Source organism: Salvelinus namaycush, chromosome 18 (genome assembly GCF_016432855.1).
Source record: "Salvelinus namaycush isolate Seneca chromosome 18, SaNama_1.0, whole genome shotgun sequence".
NCBI lineage: Eukaryota > Metazoa > Chordata > Actinopteri > Salmoniformes > Salmonidae > Salvelinus > Salvelinus namaycush.
This window is the reverse complement of record NC_052324.1, coordinates 17,923,901-17,951,281: the sequence shown is the minus strand read 5'-3', so window position 1 is coordinate 17,951,281 and position 27,381 is coordinate 17,923,901. Positions and strand designations below refer to the sequence as shown.

Sequence of the window (27,381 nt, the reverse complement as noted above, 5' to 3'; positions counted from 1 at the left end):
ATTGAAGTAGCAGGGCACACCAAGGCAGGGTACCCCAACAAGCGGCCCACGAGCCAAATGCGGTTTAATTTGCCCCCCCCAAAGCTCCAAGGGATTTTAATTGTGGGAATCTGTTCCCAACTATTCCCACACATAATAGAGAGACAGAGGATGATACACAAATGTAAGCACGGCTTTAAATATGATGTATGTTTGTACTCCTTGCTGTCAATTGCAATCTACAAAAGTATAATTATGTTCCGCCCCGACCAGCCGCTCAAGAAAAAATCGTCCCTCGCTTGAATTTAGTTGATGATCCCTGGGTTAAGTAAGGGTTATGGTAAATGTTAGTCTAAGGTTAAGGGTGGCGACGTCCCAAGGATCCCAGATAGCACGATCTTTGACAAATGTAAGGTGGCCACCGCCATGTTTCAGAATGAAATATGTCCAAAACATAAAATGTAATATTTCCGTATAGCAGTATTTACATTTCATACATTTTTCTTTATTTTTAAATAATACTTTTTGGTTGATGACACTACAGCGTGAGTTGTATTTGCTGTAAGTAGCTAGTTCCGTCTATTTACCCATCGACTAACGTATTAGCTAGCGCGAGCTAGTAGCACGCTATCCGAGGGAAGGAGCGGAATATCGGCCTTACGCGTGCCAAGTATTTGGACATTTAGCTAGTTGACTCAAAAGCTTTTTGTAAGCAACGTAAATACACATTTCATTAATGCATGGTCAACGTTGCATAGTTGGCTAATATAATGCTCGACCGTAGCATTATAGTTAGCGGTATCACATCTCAGTTAGGACAAGGCCGTGCAAAAACATAAGCATAGTTTAGCTAGCTACTGTAGCTAACGTTACAGCTCATTTGAAAATATAGGCAGCCTAATTGTTTATTATGCTGCTGGTTATGAAGGTGGTGTTAACTACATACCATGAAATGGCTCGGCAGCTATTATTACCTAGCTAGCTAACGTTAGCGAGCTCAAATAGCATTGTTACGTTGTCTTAAATTCTGCAAACAACATGGTTAGTCAGCTAGCTAGATGCTCATCTGCGTCTGTCAGTGGATGTCTTCCGTTCTTTCTTTACCAAATAAAACACGTCAAATATGACTAGCTAGCTTGCATGATGGAACTCATTCATGAAAGGCTACCTTTGCCAAGCCATTCACTGATCTTTGCGACAGAAAAATGAAAAGTAATGTTACAGCGTCAAATAGCTACAGTTATTATGTACAGAATTATTAATGGTTGACATTGATACAAGAATATGGCAATGTTTGATTGAATGATACGTATTTGCATAGTTTTGACCATTAAAATATGAAACCAATATTGGCTAAATGATTTGATGATAATGTCTACCCGCTGCAGTGTTACGCAATGCACCATGGGAGTGGACAACAGCATATGCAACGGCAACTTCAGAGATCCAAGTCCATCACGGGATCTGAAGCAGAAGACCAGCAGCAGCAGACCATGGCAGTTACTCAACAGCAGGCAACAGCCAACCACCCACAATCACCTGTGACCACGTTTGCATCTGCAGCTAGCCCTTCAGCCCCCAAGTCACCCAACTACCAGATAATCATGAGCCGCAGCCCTGTCACAGGCCAGAACATGAACATCACCTTACAAAATGTCAGTCAAATGGTGACGGGCAACCAACAGATCACCCTCACCCCGCTCCCCCTCCAGAACCCAGGCTCTCCCGGCTTCCAGCACACAGCTCCGCAATGGAGGTTTGAGCATGCCCCGTCCTCCTATATCAAGGTCACCTCACCTCTGCCCCAATCCATGCAGCCCCAAAGTCCCACCCAGCACAACCCAGTACCCCTCCATCGACCTGGGGCACCCGGAACAGGACTGAGTGTGTGTGGACAGAGCCCAACACGTTTTGTTGATACTGGCATGCTTGTGAGACAAATCAGTCTTGGCAGCCCATCTGGAAGTGGGCACTTTGTTTACCAAGAGGGGACAGGGTTGACGCAGCTGGCTCCAACCACAGCTGGGCAGGTGCAGTTGCAGCTGTCCTCCCCAGGGGCACCAGGCTCTGTGCGGGAACGCAGGCTGTCACAGCCCCATTCACAGACTGGAGGCACCATCCACCACCTCGGACCTCAGAGTCCTGTGGTCAGTGGCACTGCTCTGCCCACACTGGGGAGCCCAGGCCACATCACCACATCCAACTTGCCACCTCAAATCAGCAGTATTATCCAGGGGCAGCTGGCGCGTCCCATGATATTTGAGAAGACTCTGGGTGTGGTAGCTGGAGTGGGGACAGCTGCCACAGCATCTTTCAGTATGCCTTCCACCATTCCTCCTTCCAGCCCTTCCCTCACTAACCTTCCCCAAGGCATCCCCAATCCCCCCCTCACGCCTACCGGCATGAGCATGGGCTCCATCAAGAAACAGATTCCCAAAAAGCTGGAGGAGATTGCACCCTCCAACCCAGAAGTGGCCCAGCTAAGGAAGCAGTGTCTGGAGCACCACAATAAGAAGATGGAGGGTCTGAAGGAGGTCTTCAAAGACTACCTGATTGAGCTGTTCTTCCTCCAGCACCTCCAGGGGAACATGATGGACTATTTGGCTTTCAAGAAGAAACCCTGCGTCCCGCTTTTCACTTACCTGAGGCAGAACGACCTGGACCTTGAGGAGGAATCGGAAGAGGAGGAGCAGTCTGAGGTCATCAATGACGAGGTACTGTTACAGAATTGATTGATATCTTGTTGTATTGTGTCTTAAAGTCCTATATTCAGAACCCCTCGACTTGTTATCCTGTGTTTAGGCTACATGAATCTAGTTCAAGTCTCTGTGCCACTCCCAGGTCAAGGTTGTCACTGGAAAGGATGGACAGGCGGGGACACCAGTTGCCATAGCTACACAGCTTCCACCCAATGTTTCAGCAGCATTCTCTTCCCAGCAGCAGTTTCAGGTGAAGAATGGGGCACCAAATGACTGCAACCTCTAAACAGAGCGGATGGAACGGATTTATCGTTGTCTGTTTTAAATGTTTCCCTTTTTATCTCTTGGAAGACCCTTTTTGATCTCTTGTATCCAAGCTCTTGTTAACCCTTGGATATGTCTCCTCAGGTGCACCTGGGAGCATCTGGCAGCATGACAAACCCAGGGGACATGGATGCCTTTAAGAGGCAACAGGCAATGGCACACGCAGGTAGGGCAAGGACAGCACACTCCCGTGGCCTTTTTGTTGGTTTGTTTCCTCCCCCTTTTCGTTCTTTTTGTTCTTTTTTTCTTCTTACCTCAAATTGCTTCTGCTTTTAGATATTTGGCATCTTCTACTAGCGCTGTGTGTAGAAGTCTTAACCCGAGGAAGGAGAGGTGGTCTGTATGGTGTACAGAAAGTAATTGCTGTTTGCAGAGTGTCTTTTTCTCGTTATGAGGGTATTGTGTGTTTTAAATCCCAGATCAGGCTAAGAGGTCCTGGATTGAAGTTGGTCGCCATGGAATGATTTTCCAGCATCCTGGTGTTTTAGGATCACCTGGCGTTCCACTCCAGCAGCTTATGCCGACAGCGCAAGGTAGGAGTGCTACTACCAGGCCGTTATGTGTTCTGTTCAATGCTCCTGGACGTGTCATCAATCCTATGAGACAAACTGAATTCCAACAGCGTCCCATTGTCTCCAACGAAACCTCAAAGCAGCATCAACAAAGCGATCTTCATCCATCCTCTGGACAGACACCCCAGCAGGCCTCAGGAAGTTCAGGCATAGCTCTCCCAGTACGCTCTCTCTCTCTAGAACAAGGGATAAAATGGGGAAGAAGATACAAAAAAGTCTGAAGAAAGGAGTAGCCTCAATGGGAAGATGCCATGTCTTATGATTTGACTTTTATGTTTTATTGATCATCCGTCTCCATCCGTTTCTATTGTCAAATGTGTTCTTCTCGAGCGTCTGTTTGGACGGACTTTCCTGTGCCGTTGGAGCTTTGGCTAATTCGCAAGCGGATCACGGAAAGTGAGAAAGGAGGAAGTCTGGGGAAAAACAAAATGTATCTTTCCAGTGGGGCATGTTTGCTCATTCGATGATTGCTTTTTTGTTCTTCCTTTTTATACTCATCATTCTCATCCCTCCGTCTCCTGCAACCCCCCTCCCTCTCCGTTGTCCGTCATTGCATTGTCAACATGGATTCACAATGCTTTTCAATACTAAATTCAGTTATCAGTCATCAAGAGCATCCGTTGTTTCCTTTTCTTGTTCCATCGTGATCATCCTTTGTTGGTTTCCCCCATCTGTTTCCATGGCATACCGTTCTGACTTGGCCTCTTTCCCCCAGTTGTAGTAGGAAGGAGGGGAGCCGTGTGGAGGAAGCTTGGTGCAGTCATGACATGTCACAGGTTGGCGTGGTGTATGTCAGGGCCAGGTGTTGATATGGTCTAGGGGATGATGTGAGTGATGGTCAGGGAGGTAAGACAGGTGCTGCTTAGTCTGTGTGCACAGCTCCGCTCAGCCCTGCTGTCTGCAAGATGCCATGTGTGTCCTCCTGCTCACTCCTTTGCTTTGCTTTGCTATGGTCTGTGCACCACAAAACTAGAGGCAAGTATATGCCAGCATTCCAGCTAGGCATGACATTGCTTCATGCATGCTGAACATATGGTGTTTTTGTGATGGTGATTGCTCAATTTATTTTATTTTTTCTTCCCCTCTGTTTTTTATTTTCAATATTTTCTGTTTCATTTGATTTTGAACCCTTTCTTCTTAGTCCCTCTGCTGAAACCGTTTATGCATGATTAGTTCTGCTGTTTTAATCACATTCTCTTCTCTTAACATTTTAAAGATAATGTTTTTATTTTTGCATTAACAAAAGTAGTATTTTATTTGAAGGACATGTAGATGATCACATTGATTTGTTTCTTCTGTAACCATTGTTCTTTATCATTTTCATGAATGTTCTCTCTTCGTCAACAGTAAGAAATACACTGCTGTTGACTCATAGTACATCCAATTGAGACGTTCTGGGTCACTGGTACCATAGATGGAGCAGTAAACACTATCATTTTAGAATCTGATGATCACGTTCAGTCAGTACTGAAATGTATTGGCTTAAGAATGAGGCACAAAATGCCCTTTGGCCTGAGTACTGCTCAGACCCCCTCTGTCCCCCTTCAGTGCTCACCTGAATCTCAGTCCGGTGCAGAGTGTAGTGTTTTTAACAGGCCGTTATTTTAGAGAGAGCAGGATTGGTATGGACAGAGAAACAGTAACTCACAGCCACACCTTGTTATTCTTTCCCTCTCTCTGCTCCTTTCCTTGTTTTCCCTATGACTTGGTTACTGTGCTCCAGGCGGGATGCCCCCCAACCCACAGTCGGTTCAGATCCCCGGGCAGAAGCAGAACCAGCCTCTCTATGACCCGTCTAAAGGGCCTCCGGTGCAGAACGCTGCCAGCCTGCACACCCCTCCCCCCCAGCTGCCAGGTCGCCTCCCACAGGGCGCCCTCCCCATGGCAGGCCTGCCCATGGCTCTCTCTCAGCAGTCACAGCTGGTGGAGAGCTCAGCCCAGGCCGCCAACCTGCTTCAGGCCCAGGTGAAGGTGCACGGCCCCATCATGGCTCCAGTAAACCACCACACACAGATCCAGCAGCAGATGCAGTCTGGCCTTCACCTCCAGATGCAGGCTCAGCAGCTACAGCAGCCTCAGCCCATGCTGCAGCCAGGACAGGCGGTGAGTCCAAAGGATAACTTCCAAACATTGCATGTTTTTGGTTGTGTTCATCGGTTTGTAGATCAACGGTTTGCCTTCTCTCTCTCCTCCCTTGATCAGACTGTGGCTCTTGCTCGTCCTGGAGCAGAGTCCAACCAACCTGGCCAAAGAATGATGATCAACTCCCTGTCTAACCCCTCCATGTCTCCTGCCCCCCTCAATGTCCCCAACTCACTCCCCTCCCCCCACACCATTGGCCCCCTCCGCCATCCTGAGTCCAACATCACCCCTGCCACACAGTCCAAACTGGCCGGGCCCAACAGCACCTCCACTATCAAAATGGGTGGTTTTGGTCAGGGCTCAGGTATGCAGTCATCAGAAGGGAGCTCACAGGACAAACAAGCTGAGCAGACCAAACTGGTGAGGAGTTGGTTCAGAAAAACCTATGACTCTGCAAGAGCTTTTGTGTTCAGACTGTATTTCATACTGTTCAGGTGCTTTTGTGTTCAGACTGCATTTCATACTGTTCAGGTGCTTTTGTGTTCAGACTGTATTTCAAACTGTTCAGGTGCTTTTGTGTTCAGACGGCATTTCATACTGTTCAGGTGCTTTTATGTTCAGACTGATCAGGTGCTTCAGTGTTCAGACTGCTCATGATGTGACCTCTGACCCCCCCAGGAGAGCCAGGTGCACCAGCGTATCTCTGAGCTGAGGAAAGAGGGCCAGTGGTCAGCCAGTAGGCTGCCCAAGGTCATGGAGTCCTCTCGGCCCAAATCCCACTGGGACTACCTACTGGAGGAGATGCAGTGGATGGCAGCTGACTTTGCCCAGGAAAGGAGGTGGAAGATGGCTGCTGCCAAGAAGGTATGATGCCATAGTCCTCTTGGTGTACTGTTACTAAAGTACTGTCATTCTTAAGATTTCAGTACACGATCATAACTGCATATGACATATTCCCCATTCCCCAGCTGGTTCGCACCTGTTCCCGTTACCATGATGAGCAGAAGAAAATGGAAGCGAAGTTCAAGAAAGAGGGAGAACTGCGGCTTCGTCACATTGCTAGCACCATCGCCAGAGAGGTGGAGTTCTTCTGGTCCAACATTGAGCAGGTAAGTTTCTCTTGATGGGAAAACTGTTCCATTGTTGTCCTTATTAATTTCAAGAGTGTGATCCACTCTGTCCATCCTAATGAATTTGTTCCATTTGGTTTCTCTCAGGTTGTGGAAATAAAACTACAGTTTGAGATTTATGAGAAGAGACTGAAAATGCTCAGCCTGCAGAAAGCATCGAGTAAGGGTGAGAGTTTATTTAAGAGCCTTTTGAAATGGTTTTAATACAAGATAACTTTCATATAATGTCTATTGAATATATTGGTTATTCCTTGTGTCACAGGACAAGATGTTAAACCTACTCAGTCGACAGCAAATAAAGCTGAAAAGGACGTAGGTGCTGCATTGACTTCCTGGCTCTTGTTGTCCAAATTGTCCAGACATAACCTAATATTTTTGGGGGGTGGTATGACACTTATTTAAAATGTATCTTATTCACAGGAACCCACTATGTCATCAAGGAAGCGAAGGTCCAGCACTTCATTGGCTGAAGAAGGTATGTGTCCAAAATATACTGATCAAAAATATAAACGGAACATGTAAAGTGTTAGTCACATGTTTCATGAGCTGAAATAAAAGATCCCAGAAATTGTCCATATGCACAAAAAGCTTATTCTCTCAAATTTGTTTACATCCCTGTTTGTGAGCAATTCTCCATTGCCAAGATAATCCTTCCACCTGACAGGTGTGGCATATCAAGGAGCTGATTAAACAGCATGATCATTACATAGGTGCACCTTGTGCTGGGGACAATAAAAGGCCACTCTAAAATGTGCAGTTTTGTCACACAACACAATACCACAGATGTGTCAAGTTTTGAGTGAGTATGCAATTGGCATGCTGACTGCAGGAATGTCCAACATAGCTGTCACCAGAGAATAGAATGTTAATTTCTCTACCATAAGCCGCCTCCAACGTTGTTTTAGAGAATTTGGCAGTATGTCCAACCGGCTTCACAACCGCAGACCACGTGTAACCACGCCAGCCCAGGACCTCCACATCCGGCTTCTTCACCTGCGGGATCGTCTGAGACCAGCCACCCAGACAGTTGATGAAACTGAGGAGTATTTATGTCTGTAATAAAGCCCTTTTGTGGGGGAAAACTAATTCTGATTGGCTGGGCCTGGCTCCCAGTGAGTGAGCCTGGCTCCCAAGTGAGTGGGCCTGCCCAGTCATGTAAAATTCATAGATTAGGGCCTAATGAATTTATTTCATTTGGCTGATTTCCTTATATGAACTGTAACTCAGAAAGATTGTTGAAATTGTTGCATTTATATTTGTGTTCAGTATAGATGTAATTTTGTTTAAGTTTTGAGCAGGTGGGTGCCAACAGGTGCCCTCTTACATTGAACAGTTGTTTGAGCACAAGTTATCCTGTAACTTGTCTATGGCTGTGTTCTCTCTTACAGTTCAGGACGAGGAGAGCACCATAGAGGAGCAGGAAGCCATGGAGGTGACAGCTGATCAGAGGGCAGAGTTGGCCGATCTGGCTAAAGATGGTCAGCATGACACACCTTTTTCTCACCAGAACCAGTAATGGATTTAGCCCGATGACCTTTATCTAATGGTGTTTTCTTTAAAACATGTCATGTTTATAAGTGCCCCTTGGGTTTATCTATGCTGAGCCTTTCCTCTCTGTCTTGTACCGTTCTCAGCTGAGATGCCTCTGGGTGCGTTGGTGAAGCAGTATGCTGGTGCCTACACTGACAACTTTGACTGGCCCCAGTCTGCCCCACCGAGTGATGAGGAGGACCGGGATGAGACTGAAGGTACACTTAAACTCTACATGTAAACTCCATCTCTGTGTACCCGTCTTGCTCGGTGCCGTGTGATTGTTGATATGCCAAGATGATTAGTTTCAAAGCAAAAGGATTTGTGGACTGGTGGTGTTCTCTCTGTAGTGCTGATGTGGTTATTCTTCCATCTCAGATTTGGAGTCCTCTCTGGACAGCCCCCCCGAGGCTGTAGTGATAGACTCTCTGCTCAGTGTGGACCAGTATCGAGGTTCTGACAAGGCCTGTCCTCCTGGTACTGACGGGAAGCCTAAGAAGGACATAGCAGAGGTGGCAGCTGCCACAGAACTCATCCTACCCAAGGGCAGTGCCAGAACCACCTCTTCTGTGAGTCCTCACAACTCAGCCTCACACTGACCCAGTGGTTCACTGTTGGGTGTCATATAACCAGTTTGAGAATGAGAGGAATTTGGCAAGATTAATGAAATAACAAAATTGCTTATAAATGAAATCTACAGTTAAGAGGACAGTTAGTGGGTTACTATGTACAAACAGGGAATCATTATGACCCTCTGCTATGTATCTCAGGTCCGCAGCCAGGCTCCTTTCCTGCTGCACGGATCACTGCGTGAGTACCAGCAGATCGGAGTGGACTGGCTAGCCAGCCTCCACAAGAAACACCTCAACGGCATCCTAGCAGACGAGACTACACTGGGCAAGACCGTGCAGATTGTGGCCTACCTGGCCCATCTGGCCTGTCAAGAGGGTAATCTAACCTAATGCTGAAATAGATTATTCAATGCTTCTCTTATGTTTCTGCATGTAAACATTATATAGACATTCATATAGACTTAATTTTTTTTTTTTTTTAATGTAGGTATCTGGGGCCCCCACCTAGTTGTGGTGAGGACGTGTAAGATGCTGAGCTGGGAGATGGAGTTTAAACGCTGGTGTCCTGGCCTCAAGATCCTCCTCTACCTTGGCAACAGACATGAATGCAGAGCAAAGCGAAGGGTAACTACTAATGATCTGTTTCAATAGGACCTTTTTCAATAGACAGACCCATGAGATTGAGTCCATTCCAGCAGAGAGACTTTGGGCAGGACAGCAGCACCAAATGTGACACAGTAGATCATGGACACTTCTCATGAATACAGTGCCATAAAGATGTACATTTTCTTCTCTTTTTGGCTTATTTCAAATGCCCTTGTATACCAGTTTGTATTTGTCTGTCCATAACTTGTCGCGTTGTTGTGTCTCCAGTGGTGGGCGGAGGCCAATAGCTTCCATGTGTGTGTGACGTCCTACAAGCTGCTGCTAAAGGACCAGAGCCACTTCCTGAGAAGGAGCTGGAAACACTTGGTCCTGGATGAGGTGCAGCTCATTAAGAACATGTCTGAGAAACACTGGGAAACCATCTTTGCTCTCAAGAGGTGAGCAACTCTTATTTTAGATTAACTCTGTGGTTACACCCACACACAGACTGGTCTGCCGAGGGCTTTTTGGTGACAGCTTAGTTAGCATGAAATGAAGGCTAAACTCTGAAATGTGGTTTTACCTTGTGGTTTTCCATGCATTTTAAATTGTTCGCGACTAAGAGAAACTACACAAGCTAATGATGTGTTGTTGTGGTTTGTGTTCCAGTCAGCAGAGGATCCTCCTGATCAACACTCCACTACACAACACACTGAAGGAGCTGTGGACCATGATCCACTTCCTCCTGCCAGGCATCACCAGACCCTACACAGACTTCCCAGTCAAGCCAGGCACAGACCAGAACCAGGACTACTGCCACAAACTGGTCATTCGCCTACACAGGGTCAGTAGGGGTACAACCAAACGCTCATCTTTCTAATCCTTGTGTGTTTAGAGGTTGTCAGTAGTCACTGATATCATGGATATCGATGGCAGTTTAGTTGTGGTGTGAAGTTGTTTATCATTCCTACGGTGTGTGTTTTGTCATTAAAGACATCTTGCTTAACATTGGTGGTCAGTATGATTCCCATTTACCAGGGCATAGCTGTTCATACCTAGTTACCAATTGATCCGACATCCTTTCTCCTCTCCTTTCTCTCTCTCTCTCCAGATGATCCAACCCTTCATTCTGAGGCGCTGTAAGAGGGACGTGGAGAAGCAGCTCCCTAAGAAGTATGAACACATCCTCAAGTGTCGCCTGTCCAGCAGACAGAGGAGCATGTATGAAGATATCCTCACTCAGCCAGGGTGAGTCGGGCCTCCAGACACCACAGTTCCTCAGCCTAATGTATGGACAACCTGATTGCATTTTGTCCTATTCTCGTAGACTGAATATTTGAGCACAGGTTCAACAGGAGAAATGCATGATGATTCTTTGGTTGTTAACAGAGCATGGTTGCGCAGATGTTAAATTCACTTGCCCTGTTTCTGAATGTCTTGTCCTCTGTCCGCCCCTAGAGCCCAGGAGGCGTTGAAGCCGGGTCATTTTGTGAGTGTGCTGCAGGTGCTGCTGCAGCTGCAGAGGATCTGTAACCACCCAGACCTGGTAAACATCAGGGAGACCAGCAGCTCCTACGTGTGTTCCTCTCTGCAGTACAACACCCCTTCCCTGGTGCTGGGAGCCCTGCAGGAGGACCAACGCACGGTACGACTAGGAGGGTGCCAGTACCACACAGCTAAAAACTCCTGAGGGTTTTTATTCCGATTATTTTATTTCATTAGTACTGCTCACCTGAATGACGTACAATGAAATTGATTAGATTGGTTTTGGTTTATCTCTAGGTCTTTATCTGACAACTTAGTCTCCACCTACATATGAGATTCAGAACACGCTTTCCTTTTGTCTTTTTCTAGAGCCTGGACCTGTCCCTGTTTGACCTGATCAGTAATGAGAACAGACTGACGCGCTACGAGACGGAGGAGGTTCTACCCAAACTCAAAGTCACCCGTCAGCTGATCGAGGAGATCCACAGTGCCCCGGACCCACCGGCCAGGCCCAAGCCCTGCAAGATCAAACCCATGAGGTCTGTGCGCTACCTTTCACATCACATGACATGGATGATTACATTCTGTTTCTGACGAAAATGCTAAATGAAGCATATTTTTGAATTCTCACAGCGCTAGGCTGTGTTGCTTGTGACCTTTTCATTGAATCTATGATTTGATTGACAGGTTGTTCCAGCCAGTGCAGTATGGTACCAAGCCAGAGGGTCGTCTAGTGCCCATGACTAGTACTGTGGGTCAGCAGCGTCCTCCAGCCACCACTACCCCCGACACCTCCACGGCCCCTCAGTCAGCCCAGACCAGGGGCAAGTCCCCTGTCACCACCACTACCACCACACAGGGTAAGACCTCACTATAGATCCCTATAACAAGGGTGCACCTTGGTATGCACAGGGGTTCACACTGTTTTCAAGTTTCATGCTATTTTCAAGTTGAATAACTTGAAGTAAATCAAACATTTATCTTAATGTGTTTTGATAATTGCAGTCGATTATTTACAGTATTTTTGCAGTGTGTATCACACAGATAATCGCATGATGCTACCATGTAATGTCTTGTAAAGCATGTGTGATTTTAGTCTGTCATGACACTAAAAACTGCAAGTTAATTAAACTAACTGCATATTTAGTCATTACCGCCATTACATTTGGAAATTGTCTGGTTTATGCACGTGTAATTTTAAAAGATGGGGTCATCAACGTAATTTTTGGGGGAAATTGACCAAAATTGTACTGCTCCAAATGTATTCTGAAGCAGGGAAGTCGAAGGTGAATATGTTATTATATTGACATCCTCTTTTGACTCTAAACCAGAGATGGGCAACTTTGATGGGGGTGGGGGCCATCAAAAATGGGAACTCATCATGAGGGGCAGCCGTGGCTCGTGGGTGTGCATACATGAGGTCAGAGCCGGCCCTAACTGTTTGGGGACCGACTTTAAGTGAAATTTTTGCAAGCAACATATTTTAGGTGCCCCCTAGACAGTGAAGAGGGGGAAAAAGTAAGGTGAGATAGTCAATTTCCTGCAAATATACATATCTACACAAATCTACACACAAATCTACACACAAAACAAGTTTGCTGCAATTCTACATATTTTGCTATGGAGCGGAGAGAAGATTTAGTAATTTTATAACTAATTTCATGCAATTCTACTCATTTTGCCATGGTGGCGGAGAGAAAAATGTGTACTTTTATAGCTCATTTCCTGCAAGTCTACACATTTTACTGATATGGGCTACTTATTTGACTGTCAAAAACTGCTGATTCACAACCACATTTTCAACTTGCACTTTGTGTATTATACTATTCTAACTCTCCACAGTAAGTTGAATAATCCATAATCCAAAAATTATAATAATTGGAAATTGATCTGCGGGCCTACAAAAGTGGGTCTGCCAGTTGCCCATCCCTGTTCTGAACCTATCCCAGACCGGTATAAACCAAACCTATCTGATGGACCCACCTCCCTCGAGTTGTGCTGTTGAATTAACTGACACGTTGTTTCAGTCCCTTCCTAACAGTTAGCCCATTCCAAACCCCCTTGTACTTCACAGTGGCTGGGACGGCTATTCAGAAAGCCCAGACTACCTCTCCAGCCACCGGCACCACTGGGTCTGCTGTAGGCTCCTCTGGGAGCGCTGCCACTGGCCAGCATGTGGTGGGGACTGTGGCCCTGGGCCAGGCTCTGTGTGGCGCAGCCCAGCCCACTCTGCCTGGCATTGTCCAGGTCCACAGGCCATCCCTAGCCCCCACCCATGCCATCCAACCCAGCCTGGTTCCCCAGAGGCTGGTTCTAACGTCCCAGGCCCAGGCAAGGTTGCCTAGTAAGTGGCCCCCTCCCCTCCCTCCAACTTTTCCCTCCACTTTCGGCTCAACAGATAGGGCTGCTCTGACAACAGGCCTCTCTCTCTCTCTTTTTCTGGGACACTGCTGATGTGTGTTTGGGTCTTGGCTTTTAAAGAAACGGCACTTCTTTCTGTGTAAATACATTGAAAAAAATCTATGTCATGGTGGAATTATAGTATTAGAATATTATTATCATGTTAACAGTATTGTTTGATATATTTTTAAAGGTAGAAAACATATTCAGGTTTACAGCTATGGCATTTCCATTGTCCTATTTTACTGCAGCGTATCACTGAGTGAAGATAAAAAGCACTTTAAAAATGAGAACTACAGCCACGTCAGCAGCATCCCCAAACAGCCTCCTCAGTATCTCTTCTGAAACCTGCATGTTCACAACCCAACGTCTGCTGCCATGATAGACCACACAAGACTGTTTTAACCATTTGAAAATTATATTTCCCCCACCCCTAAATATTGGTTCTTCCATTTTACTAATATTTTGCCTATTATCAGCTCAGCTGCAGGAAGGGATCCCAAATCTTTGGTTCCTCTGTTTGTTGATGTTGTTTTTTCTGGTTTATTTTGACTCTGAAGGTATGCACTGCTAAGCATGTGTACATTTTCCCCCTCAGGTTCTGGTACACATTAGCAACCACACTGGTTCTGGTGTTGTGGAGTGCAGCTACCTACGCTCGTCCCACTCATTAACCCACCCTGGTTCTGCATGTCTAGTCTCCCTCACCCTTCAACTAACTGAAATATTAAACATGTCTTTATTTGGTCTTTTTGGTGATGCACTGCTAGACTGTTTCTGACAGCAGTCCTCTTTTGGTCTGTGGTGTTATTTGACTAGAGGTGTGTGTGTGTGTGTGTGTGTGTGTGTGTGTGTGTGTGTGTGTGTGTGTGTGTGTGTGTGTGTGTGTGTGTGTGTGTGTGTGTGTGTGTGTGTGTCTGTGTGTCTGTCTGTCTGTCTGTCTGTCTGTCTGTCTGTCTGTCTTCCCTCCCTCCTGAAGGTGGAGATGTGGTGAAAATAGCCCAGCTGGCGTCCATAGCAGGCAGTCAGAACCGGATCTCCCAGCCTGAGACCCCCGTCACGCTGCAGTTCCAGGGCAACAAGTTCACCCTGTCCCCCAGCCAGCTCCGACAGCTCACCACAGGGCAGCCCTTGCAGCTCCAAGGTACACTCGGTAATGTACACCCAACATTTCATACTCTCCTTATTACCTCTTTTTCCCTTCAATATATTGCAATCACTTGCAACAAAGATGCTACTTTTCTCTCTACCATGTAATTTATTCCAAGTCCCCATCATATAAATATTTAGAGTTGGATAACCCAATGTTACATGTATAGACATTTTTACTTAGAGAGTGATGAAATTAAATGGTTATTACCCTAAATAGCTGTTTGAAGGTTTCCGTGTTGTCTGTGTGCCTGGTTGTGTGGTGGTACAGGTAACATCCTGCAGATAGTGTCGGCCCCCGGTCAGCAGATCCTCCGGCCTCAGGGCTCCATGCTCATGCAGACGGTACCTCAGGCTGTACCCGTCTCCAACTCCTCCTCCACACCTGGCACCCCGTCCCCAGCCACCCCAACCCACCAAGGTAAGCCATCCACCTTCAACTGTGAATAATGCAGATAGTGCCTGAAGAATTACATCACTGTCTCTGCTGTCATGGCTTACAACTCTATAGTCACCTTTCTGACAGTGGTTGTGCTGTAATGGCCTTGGTCTTTCTCCCTTTACTTGTAAAGTTTCAGCCACAGGGGTGAGCGTCAAGCCAGCTCCTGCTGCTCCTGTTGCCCCTCAGGTAGGCAGAACTGGCACTGGTAGAACACAGTAGAAAATGAAACGAAACTACAAACCTATATTTCTGTAGTCCCATGATCCATATTCTCACCAAAGCTATGAAATGCCGTTCTTGTGTGTCATGTACAAGGAGTCGTCAGAGGAGAGGAGTCGTCTGCTGAAGGAGCGTCTGAACCGCCTGTTCAGTTCCAATGAGCGGCGCTGTGGCCGCAGTGTCCTGTACGGAGCTGACCTGCTCCAAGCCTGCTCTGTGACCCCAGGGGCTCCTCACTCTGCCCTGAGCCCCAGGGGCTGGAGGTGGGTGGGCAGGGACAGCTGCCTCAGGGCCCAGAGGACCCCTGTGGCCACCACCACACACCTCCAGTCTGCCCTGCTCTCCTCCACACACCGCCAGGACGCCGGCAGCCACCTAGTCAGCAGGTACCCAACTTACCACGATGGTCAATCACCTCACATCACTGTCAGATTAAACTTTTATTTCAGGATGGACGTGATCACCCTGATTCAAAATATAGTTAAGTTTGCGTATAGTGAATTGAGTTAAAGCCTACTTGAGTTCATATAGCCTTTTGTATTTCTTACAGTCATTAAAAAAACTCTCCTCTCTGTAGGTTATCATGTGTTGTCCCTGTCGCAGTAGCTCCTCCCCCTCACCTGTATGCAGCCAATCCCCCAGCTCCCTACAGCCTGGAGCAGAAGTCGATCAGTCGCAGGCTCCAGGAGGCTGCCGCCCCCCACAGCACAGACATCCACCGCCTGGCCTCTGGACACCAGCTCCAGTTCCCTGACCTGCAGCTCATGCAGATGGACTCAGGTGAGCTCAGCAGAAAACTATATTTAGCTTTGTGTGCCAGGGCTCTAGGCTCTCCTATAAGCCTGGCTCAACATAGGTAGTCCATTTGGTGCGTGGGCTGCACATATCGTTCGAATTACGCAAAAATTTGCATAATTTCCCCCCCACCGAAGGTAAACTTGAGGCCCTGGCCATTCTGCTCCAGAAGCTGAGGTCGGAGAATCATCGAGTCCTCATCTTCACACAGATGGTGAAGATGCTAGACATCCTGGAGGCCTTCCTGGACCACCGGCAGCTCACATACATCCGCGTGGACGAGAGCCTGACCACAGAGGAACGCCAGGTAAAACACCTTTGTACCAAGGAAGTAATCCGCTGCACCAGTTATGGTGCCTGTGTTATAGTGAGTTCACACACAGAGACTTCTATTGTGTTGCATGACTAAGGTTAATTGTAGTTCACTCACTCAGTGACAGCCCTGCCTCTCTTTCTGTTTCTCCCTGTCTAACACTGGGACCTCTTGATTCAGTGCAGTGTTCTGGCACTATAAGGGGACAGAGTACTACGCTCTCTTCCCTCCCTACTGGATTCTGTTCCTCCTAGGGCCTTAAGAGAAGCACACAGTGACAACTCTAGAGAACCTATGGGGCTATTGGGCTATTTAGTGCTGTACTTTTTACTTTTCTGCTACACTTGCCGTTTCATTTTCTGTCTGAAAAACCTGTTTCTGCTACACTTGCTATTTTTATTTTCTGGCTGTCCAATCAGACGCGTCTGCTTCTTGTCTAACCGACCTCTTGTTTAATTCTCCTTCCGTCTCTCTGTCGGTTAGCTGAGTGAACTATACCAGAGGTGTTTGGTTTGTAACATTTGAAGCAGAGGAAGCGTGTCTTCATTTGTCTAAAAGACAAAGTATAGTTGTGAAGAACTGCTCAGTTTCAGCACACCAGTCACTGATGCAGCATATACTCTTATCATAAACCATACAATTATTTGTAGGATTTACACCTCTCCAACTATCTATACCATGTGTTTTGTAGATGCTAGACAAGTATTGGTCAGGGTCACAAGACGTAATGCTACCTATACCATTATCTTAATTGGAGTATTGGGATAGGATACTACTCTGAAGCCCTCTCCTTAGGACTAATCTGTCTCTCTCGGTTTCTCACTATCTCCCTCCCATCAGGAGCATATGAAGACCTTCAACAGGAACAGACAGGTGTTCTGCAGCATTCTGACCAACCGCTGCTGCTCGGCCGTGGGGACCGTGTTCGATGCAGACACCATTATATTCTACGACACAGACCTCAACCCCAGCATGGACGCCCGCACCCAGGAGTGGTGCGACAAGATCGGACGCTTCAAGGACATCCACATCTATAGGTAACACACAGGCTAAAGACATGTTCTGCCATACAGTTGAAGTCGGAAGTTTACATACACCTTAGCCAAATACATTGAAACTCAGTTTTTCACAATTCCTGACATTTAATCCTAGTAAAAATTCCCTGTCTTAGGTCAGTTAGGATCACCACTTTATTTTAAGATGGTGAAATGTCAGAATAATAGTAGAGAGAATTATTTATTTCAGCTTTTATTTCTTTCATCACATTCCCACTGGGTCAGAAGTTTACATACACTCAGTTAGTATTTGGTAACATTGCCTTTAAATTGTTTAACTTGGGTCAAACGTTTTGGGTAGCCTTCCACAAGCTTCCCACAATAAGTTGGGTGAATTTTGGCCCATTCCTCCTGACAGAGTTGGTGTAACTGAGTCAGGTTTGTAGGCCTCCTTGCTCGCACACGCTTTTTCAGTTCTGCCCACAAATGTTCAATAGGATTGAGGTCAGGGCTTTGTGATGGCCACTCCAATACCTTGACTTTGTTGTCCTTAAGCCATTTTGCCACAACTTTGGAAGTATGCTTGGGGTCATTGTCCATTTGGAAGACCCATTTGCGACCAAGCTTTAACTTCCTGACTGACGTCTTGAGATGTTGCTTCAATATATCCACATAATTTTCCTCCCTCATGATCTCATCTATTTTGTGAAGTGCACCAGTCCCTCCTACAGCAAAGCACCCCCACAACATGATGCTGCCACCCCGGTGCTTCACGGTTGGAATGGTGTTCTTCGGCTTGCAAGCATCCCCCTTTTTAATCCAAACTTGACGATGGTCATTATGGCCAAACAGTTACATTTTTGTTTCATCAGACCAGAGGACATTTCTACAAAAAGTACTATCTTTGTCCTCATGTGCAGTTGCAAACCGTAGTCTGGCTTTTTTATGGCGTTTTTTGAGCAATGGCTTCTTCCTTGCTGAGCGGCCTTTCAGGTTATGTCGATATAGGACTCGTTTTACTGTGGATATAGATACTTTTGTACCTGTTTCCTCCAGCACCTTCACAAGGTCCTTTGCTGTTGTTCTGGGATTGATTTGCACTTTTCGCACCAAAGTACGTTCATCTCTAGGAGACAGAACGTGTCTCCTTCCTGAGCGGTATGACGGCTGCGTGGTTCCATGGTGTTTATACTTGCGTACTATTGTTTGTACAGATGAACGTGGTACCTTCAGGAGTTTGAAAATTGCTCCCAAGGATGAACCAGACTTGTGGAGGACTATCATTTTTTTCTGAGGTCTTGGCTGATTTCTTTTGATTTTCCCATGATGTCAAGCAAGGAGGCACAGAGTTTGAAGGTAGGCCTTGAAATACATCCACAGGTACACCTCCAATTGACTCAAATTATGTCAATTAGCCAATCAGAAGCTTCTAAAGCCATGACATCATTTTTTGGAATTTTCAAGCTGTTTAACGGCACAGTCAGCTTAGTGTATGTAAACTTCTCACCCACTGTAATTGTGATACAGTGAATTTTAAGTGAAATAATCTGTCTGTAAACAATCGTTTGAAAAATTTCTTGTGTCATGCACAAAGTAGATGTCCTAACCGACTTGCCAAAACTATAGTTTAACAACAAATTTGTGGAGTGGTTGAAAAATGAGTTTTAATGACTCCAACCTAAGTCTATGTAAACTTCCAACTTCAACTGTAACTCTACATACCATATCAGGATGACTAACTGGAATGTTAGTCAGTTTGAAGTTGGTAACTTGGTGTTTTGTATCCCAGACTGGAGAGTGCGAACTCCATTGAAGAGAAGCTGCTGAAGAACGGCACCAAGGATCTGATCAGAGAGGTGGCTGCCCAGGGGACTGACTACACCCTGGCATTCCTCACACAGGTAGGATCTTTTACCCTCACTCCAACCAGACCCCAGCCCCACTCACACAGGTAGAATCTTTTACCCTCACACCAACCAGCCCCCAGCCCCACTCTGACTAAAACCCCATACTATATTATGTCATATGCTGTGTCTCTGTCCAGCGGACCATCCAGGACCTGTTTGAGGTGGAGGCCGGCTCTGGGGAGAAGGTTGAGGAGTTTGTGGTTCTGCACCAGGAGCCGTCTCCCTCTGAGGCAATCTCTCCCCGTGTGGCCAGGCCCTACATCCAGGCCCTTCACAGCATCAGCCTGGATGCCCCACCACCAGAGTGGCAGGAGGAGGAGGACCTGGAGAAAGAGACACAAGTCAAAGAAGAGCCCTCTCAGCTGGAGGAGCTCAGTGCTGTCATGGACCAGGTGATAAACTGTCATTAAGTGCCTTCTTACAGTATGTTGTAGACTACATACCAGGGAGCTAACACATCAGTTTTAACTACAGCTGGATGGTCTTGTAGACTACATACCAGGGAGCTAACACATCAGTTTTAACTACAGCTGGATGGTCTTGTAGACTACATACCAGGGAGCTAACACATCAGTTTTAACTACAGCTGGATGGTCTTGTAGACTACATACCAGGGAGCTAACACATCAGTTTTAACTACAGCTGGATGGTCTTGTAGACTACATACCAGGGAGCTAACACATCAGTTTTAACTACAGCTGGATGGTCTTGTAGACTACATACCAGGGAGCTAACACATCAGTTTTAACTACAGCTGGATTGTCTTGTAGACTACATACCAGGGAGCTAACACATCAGTTTTAACTACAGCTGGATTGTCTTAATCTTATACTCCATCAGCTAACGCCGATAGAAAAATATGCCCTGCAATACCTGGAGTATCTTCATGTCAGTGAAGACGAACATGTTGCCAAGGTAAGACTTTGAGTCTCTCAGACAGCCCTCTCAGACATCCAGAGGTACTACTAACTCGTAAGACCTTGTATTCTCAAAGTAGCACCAGACCACAATTAAAAACAAATTTGATAATTATTTCATGACTAATGTGAATTCCAGGAGCGACTGTTGTGTGCAAAGAGAGGCTGGGAGATGCAGCACCTTCAGAAACTGAAGGCTGAAGACTCCGAGAGGATGATCATTGAGGACGAGGAGAACCTGTTCACCTACACCAGAGAGGATGCTTACAACATGGTAGGCTTTCACTCTCTCATCTGGTGGTCCCGGTGTTGAGATAAGAGAACAGAGCCTGTAGTGAGTTTCCATTGTAACTCCGTGGTAATGGGAGCTTAGCTCTTGTCTCTGTTTCAACAGGAGTATGTGTTTGATGGAGAAGATGGCCAAACAGAAATCATGCCGGTAATTCAGTCGCATAATGTCTACATCAAATCAAAGTGTATTGGTCACGTTCACAGTTTTGCAGATGTTCTCGCAGGTGCATTGAAATGCTTATGTTTCTAGCTCTAACAACGCAGCAATATCTAGCAATACAATAACAGTACACACATAATCAACAAAAAACTGACTCATCAAAACGAGCAAGACATGACAAGTACATGACAGTACCTGAGCTATGTCATAGTGAAGCCTCATATGATCCATGAGCCTGTCAGCTGTATGTTTACCTATGGTTCTGGTTGCAGCTGTGGACTCCACCTACCCCACCGCAGGATGACAATGACATCTATATCGACTCTGTCATCTGTCTGATGTACGACTCTGCTCCCATGCCGGAGTCCAAACTGCCTCCTGTTTACATCCGCAAGGAGCACAAGAGACTCAAGATGGACCCCTCGGGTAAGGCTTTGTATTTCTGTAACAAGCATTACAGTATGGTACATTGTGTGTGTGTGTAGTGATGCACTTGTGAGCTCTGTCCTCACCCATGTGCTTGTGCTCCGCAGCAGGCAGGAAGAAGAAGAAGGGTCATGGGGAGACAGTGATTCCTCCTCGCTCCCTCTTTGAGAAGGCCAGCATGCTCAAGGTCCGCCGCGAGGGCAAGGACCAAAAGAAGAACTTCTCCCTGAAGCAGCAGGCGCCCTTCGCCAAGCCTCTGCCCTCGCTGGTCAAACCTGCCATGGAGGCCGGTCAGGACAACCCAGAGTGGCTCATCAGTGAAGACTGGGCCCTGCTACAGGTACTGAGAAGGCTGCTACTGAAATGGCTTGTTTTACCCACGGTGGAAATGTCTGTCATAATGTACGTTTGCTAGGTACTCTCAGATGAGTTGAACTAAAATATACTTAGAAGCTAAGCTATTTGTAATTGTGGTGAAATGTGTTGTAGTTAAGTTAGTATGATGTGTTCCGTTAGTGAAGTAAGTGTCCCCTCTCTCTCTGTCTGCGGCAGGCTTTGAAGCAGCTCCTGGAGCTCCCTCTGAACCTAACCATCATGTCTCCGGCCCACACGCCCAACTGGGACCTGGTCAGCGACGTGGTCAACTCCTGCAGCCGGATCTACCGCTCGCCCAAGCAGTGTCGCAACCGCTACGAGAACGTCATCATCCCCCGGGAGGAGGGCAAGGTGAACAGACATGACTACTAAAGTCCTGAATGGCAGCTGGACATTATGTTGTTTTGAGTATTCAGATAATTAACCCATACCGTTTTTGTTACTCGTTTTAGTTGGTGTATGAGGCAAACCCCAAGAAGAAAACCAAGAGCATATACAAGGTACATTGCCCTACTCTTGTCTTTTACAGTGGTCATATTGTTGGATTCACAGAGCTCTCTTGATTGGCCAGTTTCCCTCCTTTCTCCTTCACCAGTCTAAGAACAGCCGGCCGCTGCGGACCTGTCAGATCTACACCCAGGATGGCAACGCTACACACATCCAGCTCTACAACAGCCGCTTTGAGCTCATGAAGATCATCGCCAGCAAGAGGAGTCCCCCCATTAAACCCCTGTAAGCACTCAACATGACCATTCCTCTGTAGCATGAAGTAATGCATGTTGTTTTATCAGCCTCTTGATAAACATGCTTAGTGTGCAACTGTCAATTAACTCTATGGAATGTTTGCTTCGTCTTCAAAGTCTGGGGATGAACCCATTCCAGAAGAACCCCAAACATGCCTCCGTCCTGGCAGAAAGTGGGATCGGCTACGACAAGCCCCTCCCTCCCATTCAGGTGGCATCACAACGTGCTGAGAGGATTGCCAAGGAGAAGAAGGTGTGTACTGTTACTGTATGTTCTCTCTGGTTTTGGATTGATGGCTAAGTTTGCAGTATGCAGTGTGACAGTGCTCGCGCTCTGATCTTCAACATTCCTATCTGTCTGTGTGTCCTGCCAGGCCCTAGCAGAGCAGCAAAGGACTCAGCAGCTAGCTCAGCAGGCTGGAGCCCCCCAGGCCGTGGCCGGTGCTGCCCAACCTCAGGCTGGGGCTCCCGCTGTAGGCCAAGCCCAGGCCCCGGGAGTCCCCCAGGCCCCTGCAGCGACTGGAGCTACCGCTGTACCCAACACAACTGTCCTGGTGAGAATGGGGAAAACGAGACAATTTTCAATGTCTGACCAAGAGCTGTCTATATAGATTTATTTTGGGAAAGAAAATGTTTTTACGAGAACATTGCTTGTGTTTTTCAGGCTGGAGCCATTAAGAATGCTGCTGGGGGGACGACCATTCAAACTGGTGGGTTTTCATGGCACAGTCATTGATCATTACAAAACATTTGGTCTGTAATGAAATAGTCACTTCTTAAATAATTTTCCTTTTTGTCCCTTTCAGGCACCGTAGCGGGGAACGTGATTGTGAACACAGTGGCTGGAATGCCTCCAAGTCCGTTCCAGGCCAACAAACGGCTGGCATCACCAGGTCAAGTCATACCAGGCACCCTGTCTGTAAGTTACTCTATGTATTAACCCTGTTATTGTTTCCCACAACTCCTAGGGAATCTTTCCCAGTTTTTGTATTATAACACACAATCACCATTGTTTGAGAAATATTCAGTCTTGCTGTCAGAGTGAATGGTCCTAGTAGGTGTTGACTGTTGGTCTAACATGAGGCCCTGTGCTCTTGTCCCCCCTCCAGCCTGCCGGTGCAGCAGCAGCCCAGGTGGTCCACTCCCAGCAGAGAGCCGTACCTGCCGCTGCCACCCCTGGAGAGGTGATCGCCATAGCTACGGGTCAGGGTGTCAGGGCCGTTACCCCGGTGACTGCCTCTGCGGTGGTGTCCACCACTCTGACCCCAGTGCAGTCTCAGACCCGCTCCCTGGTCACTCAGGTCACACCAGGTACTGGACACATTATTCACACTGAACACATACAAACAATCACTTCATCTATCAAATTCATTTAGATAGCCCTTTTAACACCAACTTTAAAGTAACCCGTCAAAGAACATAGGGAAACATACAACAAAACAACATAATTAAAGTGCCCTGTTGCCTGGTTTTCTGATCTGACTCCTCTCCCTCTTTGTACCCAGCCACAGGCATGCAGCTGCCCCAGGGGAAGCCCATCACCCAGGCGCACCTCCACATGCTCCGCCAGCAGCAGCTCCAGCAGCAACAACAGCAGGCTTCCTCTCCACAAGGCATTAAGGTTGTGGGCAAACCCCAGGTATTGTGCTCTACAGAGAAGCCCTTCATTCACAGCATGGCCTCCTGGCATTAGCTGCTACTGATGCTCAGTCCCCTTCTCAAAGCAGTGCAAGTTTAACACTATGCAAGTCTATGTGAATGCACTTAAATTGGATTCACGTAGGATTGCAAAATGTATCACAGTCAGCGAACCACACTGCACTATATTCCAGATACTAAGATGTTAAAGCACTTGAGATATAACTTACATTTACATTTTAGTCATTTAGCAGACGCTCTTATCCAGAGCGACTTACAGTAGAGTGCATACATTTTATTACATTTTACATACTGAGACAAGGATATCCCTACCGGCCAAACCCTCCCTAACCCAGACGACGCTATGCCAATTGTGCGTCGCCCCACGGACCTCCCGGTTGCGGCCGGCTGCGACAGAGCCTGGGCGCGAACCCAGCCCAGCCTGGGCGCGAACCCAGAGACTCTGGTGACGCAGCTAGCACTGCGTCACCAGACTTGACTTTAACTCGTTCTCTGACTGTAGGAGCTGCTGAAGATGCACAAGCAGAAGATGCAGATGTCCCAGCAGCAGGTGGCAGTGGCAGCAGCCCAGGGCCAGCAGCAGGCAGGCCAGCAGGCCTCCCAGGTCCAGCTGGCTAACCCCCAGGCAGCCCAGGCCAACCCACAGCTAGCTGCTGTAGCTGCTGCTCCCAGAGCCGGGGCCGTGCTGGCTGGTTCCACCGTAGCCAACCTGCAGCTGGCCAGACTGGTGAGGACCAACTTTATCCCCTGCTCTTGTTCTTTTCTACAGTATGTAGCCTGGTCTAGGGGATTAGTACCACTGTTGTGCTGATCTTTATTATTTTCAGACTGGTAAATGCCACACAATGTCACTGCTGAGACGTGTCCATTTTGAATAATGATCTACCAGAAGTAACCGTGTTTGAGATGAATTAATGATCCATTGAAACAGTGTTTAGAACAGTGTTTGTCTTTGCCACCCCAGACCCGGGTGCCCACCCAGGGTCAGATCCAGGCCCAGCCAGGGCAGACGTCCCAGGTGACCCTCACTAAGCCCCCCGTAGTCTCTGTGCCCGCTATGGTCTCCTCCGCTGGCGTCACCACACTGCCCGTCTCTGTGGCTGGAATCAGTGTGGCCATTGGCCAGGCCCAGAAAACAGGTGGGGAAACCCTCCTATTCTCAGCAACTGATTAGACTGAAGCACTCAGAATCTTTTCCTCTTAGCACAAAAACACATACTCCCTCTATTGGTTGAGGTTGTCCTGTCCCTGAGTCACTATGTCTCTCTTCTGCTCCTGTAGGTGGGCCGGTGTTGCCGCCCCCATTCCCCCAGATGCAGCTGCTCCAGATGAAGAAGCAGCAGGCAGCCGTGCAGGCAGCAGCAGCCCAGCAGAAAGCAGTGGAGCCACAGCAAGGACCGGCCACTGTGCAGCAGAAGGTGCAGCTCAAGGGACAAACAGAACCACCGCAGTCTACACAGTCACACACATATTTAAGTGTTCTCTTGTTGTTACCATAAGGGTATGGGCTGGTCAGAGGTGCATTTCTAATCTGAAAGTGGCGCTTATGAAACTACAACCAGTCTGTCAATAGTTGCCATGCATTTTTGTCAGAAGAATCTTGTTGTGAACCTAGTTCTGCTCTATGTCCTCTCCCTCAGTTGGGCACCCAGCAGGTGACAGTGCAGGGTCCCCAGGCCACCCAGCAGCAGAAGGTCACCTATGCTGCCACCACCCAGCTCCAACCTGGCATCAAGACCCAGTTCTTCACTACCTCCATTGCCCAGGCTGGAAAACCAACTGGGGCCCAGCAAATCCAGGTATGCACTCATCTACTACTCAGATACTTCAACCCACTGGCCTTTAGGTTCTGGGTCATACATGTATAGAGGGCTATTATCCAGAGGTGTGAGGAACGCTAACTGTTTTCCCTTGCATATTAGGTGGCTAAGCTCCCCCAGATAGTGCAGGGGCAATCCAATGTGGCCAACATCCAGCAGATCGTATCATCTCCACAGCAGGTAAGAGCACTATGCCGCAACAGAAGGGCAGAATTAAACAGGATTCTTATGAGGCATAAAGAATGAGAAGTAACAGGTTTTGCTTACTGTGCGTCATGACCTTTCACGTCTTCCTTGCATGTGACTCAAATACAAGTCAGCTTGCTTAAATTGCACAATGCTTTCGTGCGTTTAGGCATTTCGGTCATTCCCTTCAAACTCTTGTGAAATGTTATGACGGTGAATATAGCTACCAAGAGGGCAGTATAGTCTGGTAACGTTGTCGTCTGTCTAATGTGACCCTCTTGTTGTGTCGTACCAGATCCACCCCCAGACGGTGCCCTTGACCCAGACTGCGTCCTCAGCCCAGCCCCAGCCCCAGATGATTCCATCAGGCACATCCCAGGTGGTTCAGCAGAAGCTTCTCCAGCAGCAGGTGGTGACTGCAGTCGCCTCGCCTCTGATCCAGACCCCCTCTCCTCACAGTCCAGCCCAGCAGGCCCAAGCGCCTGCTGCAGCCGAGTCCCCTGTACTGCAGCAGCCAGCCAAGGGCCAGGCTCGCGGAGGGGCCATGAGGGGCAAGAACCAGGCCAAGCCCAGCGGGGGCAGCAGCTAGGAGCCCACAGGAATAGTTAGTGCTCCCCTTTCAGCTAGGCCAAAGAGCCCATATCATCAGTGTAAATGCACTCACAATGACATGAAGAGATCCTTTCACTTTGGCAGAGCGGTGAAGTCCTGGCTGAGGTGGCTGTTTTGAATCTAACCTGGCTAAAGGAACTGCTCCATGTAAAGGAATGGCATGTCTTCAAGAGTGTTAATCTTCTACAACAGTTCTGTAACTGTTCACTGTTTCAGAAGGTCACCCCTGGAGGCAACCTCCCCCTGCACCAACATCTAATAAAGATCTGAAAAGCATATTCATGCATTTTATATTGATGAATATATTAAAGTTACTATGTGGCTGAAGCCTATGGGCTGGTGCATCACTAATTTGGGGGAATGTTCATTTGAATGTTTTGTATATTCATTCATTGTCCCTGCCCTCCTTGGTGTTCTCATGCTTACCTTTTATGTCTGTAATTTCCTAGTTGTTTATAGATATAGAACATACCAATCATATCATGATCAAGTAATGTAGCTCCATATCAGTACTACAGGTGCATTGCCTACCAGAAGGATAAGTGAGGATTTCAGTCCTCATGCTTATTGTGAAACATGCAAATCACACAAAGCCCTGAGCCGTTAGGGATTGCAGAGTTGTATCCATAGAAACACATTCGCATAACCTTTTTCAGTGTACCAATTTAACATTGAAAGAGGTGTCCTTAAAAGTTAGCGTATTTGAGCTTGCCATGTCAAACTGCCCCAATAGTCATTGTATCACAGTTAAACAAACCACTCAATACACAAATGAAATACAATCTGGATGTGACTTTTTCAGATATTCTATGGAAAATAATGCATGTTCCTTTAGTCCATTGTAACAAACACTGTAAACATTAACTATCTTGTTTTATCACGTCATTTTGTATTGATGTAAAAAAAAAAAAAAAAAAAATTGTAAATAACTATGGAAAGCATTTGTACTTGTAAAGTAGTTTATTTGATTTTTTTCAGCCTAATTGTAATAAAGTGTTTTGTTTTTCTACACTA

The 27,381-nt window shown here is 47.0% G+C and overlaps 1 protein-coding gene and 1 non-coding gene across 2 annotated transcripts; both read left to right on the top strand.

Moving 5' to 3' along the window:
- The first annotated feature begins 401 nt into the window (after positions 1-401).
- LOC120063188 (E1A-binding protein p400-like) lies at positions 402-27,381 on the top strand. Its single transcript, XM_039013398.1, has 52 exons — positions 402-540; positions 1,368-2,693; positions 2,821-2,928; positions 3,087-3,168; positions 5,298-5,677; positions 5,777-6,076; positions 6,335-6,520; positions 6,625-6,765; positions 6,874-6,952; positions 7,049-7,098; positions 7,207-7,261; positions 8,175-8,264; positions 8,421-8,534; positions 8,695-8,885; positions 9,087-9,264; positions 9,376-9,512; positions 9,762-9,931; positions 10,143-10,317; positions 10,585-10,721; positions 10,932-11,118; positions 11,328-11,497; positions 11,646-11,818; positions 13,033-13,302; positions 14,338-14,502; positions 14,779-14,928; positions 15,080-15,135; positions 15,265-15,554; positions 15,746-15,948; positions 16,101-16,270; positions 17,117-17,313; positions 19,061-19,172; positions 19,316-19,570; positions 20,019-20,093; positions 20,235-20,369; positions 20,490-20,534; positions 20,819-20,972; positions 21,080-21,312; positions 21,525-21,698; positions 21,800-21,847; positions 21,943-22,079; positions 22,208-22,343; positions 22,465-22,644; positions 22,755-22,800; positions 22,897-23,009; positions 23,200-23,401; positions 23,596-23,729; positions 24,252-24,476; positions 24,714-24,888; positions 25,031-25,167; positions 25,390-25,548; positions 25,672-25,749; positions 26,051-27,381. The coding sequence occupies exons 2-52, from the start codon at positions 1,377-1,379 to the stop codon at positions 26,342-26,344; spliced, it is 9,168 nt and encodes a 3,055-aa protein (XP_038869326.1). The 5' UTR covers positions 402-540; positions 1,368-1,376; the 3' UTR covers positions 26,345-27,381.
- On the top strand, positions 16,423-16,552 carry LOC120063602. Its single transcript, XR_005478535.1, has one exon. It is a non-coding gene; the product is annotated as a small nucleolar RNA SNORA49 (small nucleolar RNA).